Source organism: Molothrus aeneus, chromosome 4, assembly GCF_037042795.1.
Source record: "Molothrus aeneus isolate 106 chromosome 4, BPBGC_Maene_1.0, whole genome shotgun sequence".
Lineage (NCBI taxonomy): Eukaryota > Metazoa > Chordata > Aves > Passeriformes > Icteridae > Molothrus > Molothrus aeneus.
In genome coordinates, this window is record NC_089649.1 from 55,209,030 (window position 1) to 55,216,378 (window position 7,349).

The following is a 7,349-nucleotide window of genomic DNA, read 5'->3' on the forward strand; positions in this document are numbered from 1 at the left end:
TGTCATTCATTAAATTAATTAAAAAGAAACAATGAGAGATTTCATCAAGAATAATTATTTTCAGTGGGAGGCTGATACAAAGTAGCCACAGAGACAACCAGAGAGAAAGAGTATATTTGTCTTTTAGTATTGTGCTTTAAACAGAATTACTGAAAATTTCTCCATCACATTAATAGTTGGGTAATTCTATTGCTGCAAATAGTCTAAATGATCTTCTGCTGATTTCTTCCACAGCTTATTTGAAGATGGGAGATTTCTACTACTATGGCTACCAGAACCAATCTAGAGACCTGGAGCTGTCCATGAGGATGTATGCCCAGGCTGCCTTGGAGGGGGATTCCCAGGTGGGTCTGCACTCATGGCAAAACACCAGAGTGTGGAACAATCAGAGAATTGAGCTGGGACTGGTTCTTCTGTTTGGCCTCATCTGCACAAAAGAAACCTGCTAGAATAAGTTACAATTATTTCAAAACACCTTGTGAGTCAGTAGTTGCTGTTTCATAAGAGAAGATAAACTTAGCATAGATTAATGGCCTTAGAATTAGGCTGCTTTGTAAGCTAAAGGTCAATGGCCTAATTTGGTGCTACCTTACCTTGATGCAATTGACTTAGTTGTGACCTCAGTATTTTTGCTATTGCAAGAAGAATTAATAGACTGCTAGGTTGTATTCCAGTCCTATCCTCTGCCATTTTATGATAAAAAAAAAGAAGACTAGCCCATTTCCATTGGTATATTATTGGTATATTATGCCAAGTGAATCCCAGGGTGAATTTTGTTCACTAATGAAGGTTTCATCTTAAAATGCTTTATAATTAAAGAATACACCATGTCACATGACCAAAGACATGCAGTGTTTCACCGCTGAGTTTCTTGTACTCAGGCCCTCCTGAAGTGTCCTGGGTACAATATTCTGTTCTCCCTGTCCCTATGGCAATATCCTCAGATGGTCTCTTGTATGTGAACTACAAAGGTAGCATGGGTGGGTTTTGTTTTGAGGTTATTGGCACAAAACATCACTGCTAAACTAGCAAAAGAAAGAAGAGATGCATAAATAGTTACTTTAAAGTATGAAAGTCGAAGTGATGGGGAATCCTGTAAAATGTCTCATGTGTGTTCATCTTCATGACTCTGAAGAGACACAGGGTTGCCTAAGACTTGTCCAAATAAGCAAAACCATAAGATAAAGGACTTATCTGAGGAAATTTCTGCTCTCAATTTCACTATTCAGATTCTGTTGATCTGTGGAGCTATGTGAAGGGGAATTGAACAGTAACAGAATAGAAATCCATTTCTGCTTTCACTCTGTATTTCCCTAGGAGAAAAAATTACAGTTTCATATGGTGACTGGACTTAAAGAGCAATTCAAAATAAGAAAGAAACCATCTGGAAAAAGATAGGAGCTAAGAAAAGAATGTCACAACATCTGAATGCTTCTTTGGCATTTTCAGTACTTACCTGAGTGTATGGTTAGGAGAAAAGGCTCTCATAATTATTCAATGAATATCACATTATACTAAACAAATTTAGGGAAGACAGTTATAATTATTTAGATACTTGGTGCTTAAATACAGATATGAAAATTTAATGTTTCAAACGTGTGCATTTTTTTCCTGTTAGGGTTTCTTCAATTTGGCTCTTGTCATGGAAGAGGGCAACTCCATACCATCCTACATTCTGGATCACTTGGAAATTGATCAAGCATTGCATTCTAGTAATACATCACTTCTTCAGGAGCTGTATTACAGGTGAGTCTGTTTTGCATTAATCAGCATCTTCTGGTTTTCCACGTGAATAACATTTACTCTGGAGGACAGCACCTCCTTTAATTATTAACTTTGTTCACTTTTGTGATTTAAGGCAGGATACAGTCAACATACTTGAAATTCTTAAATTCCCTAATTATATTTCAGTTTTTGCCTGATTATATGTAGTTACCTAAAATAGCAGGGACTGGATTCAATAATCCAGGAGGTCTTTTCCAGTTCAATATATTTCATTTCCTAAGTTAGGCACTGGTGATTTGTATGCAGTCCAAACCAATAGTTCAATTCTAAATGTAGCATAATTTAATACACAACTCGAAAATGTGTAACTGGGATAATAAAAATCCTCCCTATTGATTCTGCAAATATGTCCAGGCTGGCACAGATGTTGTGTCACAGAATGTTAGATATCTGAGAATGTTACAGGTCTGCTGCCTGAATGACCTGTGCCAGCACTATTCATGGACAAACCACGTAGTGTCCTCTGGTTCCAGTACAGAACTTGAGTTTCCTTTACCCAGGTAAAGCCACAGGTGTTGGAAGGCACAGTGGGAATGTGAAGTTTACACAATATTTGGTGAATTTGTGGAATTGCCTTTCAAATATTTGAAGAAGCAGGAGCTAATGGTCAATACATGAGGCTGTGAAGGATGAGTGTGTGGTTTATCATCTGTTTTGCTACTCAATGAACCCAGAAGGGTGGAGATGACACCAACGTTGAAACCTCATTTGTCTCTTCACCAACAATCTGCTGAAATTGTTCTTCACTGCAGTTAGACTGAACTTGTACCCTAAATTGCTTCCAATGAACATGAAACTGCTAGTCAGATACATAGGGGTTGTGGACCATCTGGGATTGTAAGCTGGAGTCTGAATTCTGCCTTCACTTGGGCTGAATCCACCTGCTTTGCTAGGAGAGTAATTCCAGAGTTGACAGCACTGAAGGGTTTTTCCATCATACAATTTTGTCCAAAAGGGCACATACTTTTCTATACTTATATATATATATATATATATATATATACACATAGTCTATGTATAACTAAATTATGTGTATATTTATAACAAAATTTATGCAGAAAAGGTATATATCTATATATATGCATCATCACTCCCTCCCTTAGCTTTGTAGAAAAGAATCAGTTGAAGCTTAAAATAGATGCCTGTGATTTAGCTGTCTAAACTCCCCTGGTTGATGAAGTCCTATTTGATAGAATAAGAAAGCTGCTCAGCTCACCCCACAGGTGAGCTGAGGTGGGTACTTTGTGCAAGTCACCTAGAACACTCTTCAAGGTCTGACTTCATTCTATTAGACAGCATTGTCTCTAAAGGAGTTTTGGCACCAGTATTCTGTGTAGGCAACTAAATTTTTTATATGTATTTTTAAATCAAGTCCTTCTGCTGTTGACTCAAATTAGTCAGAGATGGTCTGTGACTGCTTTGAAAGTGTAGCCTGGATGCTTAGACCCATCGTTGACTAGTAAGAAAATAAAAAGACACACTTCTAGGGTAAGGTACTCTGTGCTTATAAGTTTAAGCTTTAAGGTATCTTTCTGAATTTTTACTTCACCATCTGTGAGAAAGTGATGATGATATTCATTTGTTTTTCTGAATTACTGGTTCTGCAAACTCATTTGAGAGCCCCAGATGATTGATGCCACAAAATTGTGGAGGAGGACTAATTAGTTGTTTTTATCTTCTTGCTGTAGGTGCTGGAATAATAGTAACCAAGAATCAATTAGCCCATGTTCATTAGCATTGCTTTATTTTTACATGAGAGTTCTCTGGAACAATGTTTTACACTCTACTCTGGTATGTATTGCTCCTTTATTACATGGACAGTTTGTTTGGAACTCTAGCTTGGCTTTGCACTGCTCTAACTATATTTTTAAAATTATTGTCACAGATCTACTTCATGGGAACCTTTCTTTTATCGATTCTTGTTGCATTTGCAGTGCAGTCTTTTCAGTCTTTATCTGGTAAGTATGTGTCATAGTAAAATTGAAGAAAGAGGAGTGATCTTTTTAGGCCAGTAAAACCTTCAAAAATGAAAGCAGAAATCTAGATTTGATAGAAGTACCTCTGAGCAGTAGCTACTTTAACACATAAGTCATTTTTTTGATCATTAAAAAGGAGTAGATGAAGCAAAGCATAACTTTAAACCTGCTGGTTTCTGAAGAACTTCTCTTGCTAAAGGAGATTCTTAATAAAAACCCTAACTGCATGTGATTATTCCCCATCTCTCAACAGTAATGATATGACACTGATTCCCTATGTAGTCGCTGCAATCTGTAGTCAAAGTGTGTTTCCTGTTTCATAGGATTGGATTTCTTCAGATGCAAGGTGGGAGAAAAAGTGAGGTTCCAAGAGCTGGTACATTTGAGTAACTTAGTAAGAGTCAGTTCAGACTCTTGACACCAGTAACAGAATCAGCAAATGCATTCAGTCAGGATTTACAGAACCTGTTGTAATAATTGTGAAATCCTGCTTTCTTTTCTTACCAGCTATTAATTTATGTAACTTGGGAATCATGCAACAAATTTATAAAGTATATAGTTAGAGATATTCTTCTTTCAGTATTTCCAAACCTTTGAATAATATCTTTATATGTAATTTTACATCCACATAATAATTAAATATTGATTAGTAGACTTCCTAGACACAGTGGAGTTTTCTTAAATAATTTCTTTTGGCATTCTTCTGAAGCTTTTAATTCTCCTGGAAGAAGATCAGAACCATTGTCACATGATGTCCCTTCTTCCTTAGGGAATGACAGTGAGGATGCTACCAGAGCAGTACAGCAAGATGAACCTACTGTTTCAAATGATTTATCACAGCAGGAGTCAAACCCTCAGAGTCCTCTAGTCACCAGCTGAAGTGCAGTTTTCTTAAGGTTGACATCCACTGGGAAGACAGGATAAGAACAACTACAAATCTAAGAACTGGCAACCAAGCCTGTACATGGCATTAATAATGCAGTCCAACAGCTGACGTTGTAGGGAAGTTCACTGATCTGACTTCTCCACTACAGAGGAAAACCATCCCTATAATTTATTTAAATCCAAAGAGATGATGCAGATTATCTCACTATACCCAACACATGATCATACTGTATGTCATGGAAGGACCTGAAGGAAACCTTCAAAGTCTGTACCTAATTGAAAAATAAGCAAACATCCCACAGGTTTTAATGAGGTTTTACTTACACATCTAATCTCTTATTAAATTGCTTTTACTGTATTGAGCTTATTTATTGGTGAAATTTGCAGTTTTCCAAGTCTGAATCACTGAAATTACATAAAAGCAAAACCCAGTCACCAATACTTTCCAAGTTCCATGGAAACCTGCCAGGACTTCAGTACATGCAATGGTAAAAATGAGTTTTTTTGGCATTTTATATTCCATGCTGATTTTTCAATGTGGAAAGTATTTTGTTTTGAAAGAAAACACACCAGGAATATTTTCAATGTGGTCATAACATATTAGTTATGATCACTAAGTTTTAGTCAAAGTTTTACAAGCATCCACATTTCCTGGTGGACACAACAAAATATTTCTCTTCCTGCCAAGAGCCACTGATTAGAGAAAGTAGCTCCCCAATGAATAAATAAAAGAATATTTAAGTGTGATCAGATAACACAAAGTGAACAAAAAAATTATTTTTGTATTCTTCTGTAGATAACACTGGCAAGGATTTATTTCATGTTCTATAATGACTCTAAAAGACACATATTTAAGTGACAGTGTATTTGATAAATGTTGGATGGGACATACAGATAACACATACAGAGTGCAAATACCTTCTGTCTGATTTAAAGCTGTCTGTAAAGCAGCTGTAGGAAGGGTCTAACCTTTACAGCAGGTGTGCAGTCACCTCTGCAAAATAATGTAGATCTCAGACTATAAATTGCATCAATCTATGCATTATTGAGGGTTAAATCCACTTGCCTTGCACTACATTATTTACTCTTGTAAATAAAAATATTTTTTTAATTCAGCATGTATGTGGAGGAATTTCTTTTAAGCCACCTCTTGGATGAAATACTGTCTTGCTGTGCCATCTCTCAAGATCATTATTTACATGTCTGTTTTCTTAGCTTCAAATGAGACAATCAGCTTTCACTTTCTCTGAGGAATACAGTCTTCTTACAGAGCAAACCTGGAATATTTTGTTTTGTTTTTCAAAACAAAAGAGCAAGGCTTAGGAGGTTTCAGTAAGAAAAGAATGATTTAAAAGGAAAAAAATCTTTGACCTTCAAGAAAGATTTTTATATTTATATATAAATGTCTATACATACATATCATCAAGGCATGTTTTGCTTGCAGAAAACTGAAAATTCAAAACTGTTGAGAGAAGAGTTGATGCTTTGAGGCAGCAGCTCCCTTGACAAGTCATGGGATAAAATTGAAGATGTTGAAGCTCCTCCCCCTCCCTCTGAGAAAGTAAATTTTGTGTCACGTTACCAAGTTACCAAGTTTTTATTTGACCAAGAACTGTGCAAAGAATACTTTTTGTTCTTAGTACAGTTGTAGATACATACTTTGTTCTTTTTATATATAGGTGGATATTCTAATGCGTTAGAAAGGAGCTTGACTTTTACATACTAAACTATTGTACTCACTGGAGTTAGATTATGTGTATTTGATATCCATTGCAAATGGTCCCCGTTATTTTTGAGTCTGTTTTTGAGTTGCAAAAACTTGTGCAGCTAAATTTGATTATATCAAATTCCTTAACACATTAAATTATATCAAATTCCTGAACATTCCTAAAGATATGGCTATCTCAAGAGCCCTCTCAGCTGTATTTTTGTCACCTAATAAAAGAAGACAGTGCATCTGTATTAAAACTGGAGCAGGTTTAGATGGTAAACCCAGAAGCCCTGCAGAAAGTCAGTAGCCCTTGAAGACAAGCAGACAAATGTCACAACATAGGCACAGTGTCAGGTTAGGTAGCAAATGGCATGCGCAGTTAGATATTCACAAAATACTATTTGGGCCTGCATAAGGCAAACCTTGCTTATAGTTAGCTACACAGTAAAGGTGTGTTTTGCTACAAATGTCACATGTAGCAAAATCGAAGCCCCTGGTGAATACTAATCCCATAGGAGTTTGTCCGTGGTGGTGTGATTGCAGCCCATGTGTTGCAATCTGGGAGTTCTCCAAGCAGCAGTGGTGTAGATTGTGTAAACACAGGTCAGAGTTAAGTATTAGCACTCCAGCTCACTCTGTTTTCCTCACTAAAGCCCATGTTCTGAACTCTAGTAATTAACTAATTTGAAGAGTTCTGCCAGAAACACAATTCAACATCTATATTTCAGAAGGCAATTGCTGAAGCTGCAATATATTTCGTGACGCCAGCAGTTAATAGTTCCATCTTTGTGCATTGTTGCCTATTACATCAGAAGTTCTACCAAATTATTTTAAGATAAGCAGCTCTTCACAATAAACTGGCAATCCTGAAGGCTAAAATAATATTAGTTACATTATTGTCCTTCACTTCTTATAAAAGCCAGGGGGCTATTGGCAACCTAGAGAATCAGCCAATTCCCAGTGAGAAGGAGAATGGTTCTTTACACAAAGCA

The 7,349-nt window shown here is 36.5% G+C and overlaps 1 protein-coding gene across 2 annotated transcripts in view; it reads left to right on the plus strand.

Moving 5' to 3' along the window:
* SEL1L3 (SEL1L family member 3) overlaps nt 1-5,761 on the plus strand; it is a 29,242-nt gene extending 23,481 nt beyond the window's left edge. The window contains exons 19-23 of one of the 2 annotated variants that reach the window (XM_066548527.1): nt 235-344; nt 1,619-1,746; nt 3,474-3,576; nt 3,671-3,743; nt 4,471-5,761. In XM_066548527.1, coding sequence (XP_066404624.1) covers nt 235-344; nt 1,619-1,746; nt 3,474-3,576; nt 3,671-3,743; nt 4,471-4,640 — 584 coding nt within the window. In that variant the 3' untranslated portion in view covers nt 4,641-5,761. The remainder of the gene's footprint in view (nt 1-234; nt 345-1,618; nt 1,747-3,473; nt 3,577-3,670; nt 3,744-4,470) is intronic. The other variant, XM_066548528.1, reaches the window with a different exon arrangement.
* Nucleotides 5,762-7,349: the final 1,588 nt, after the last annotated feature.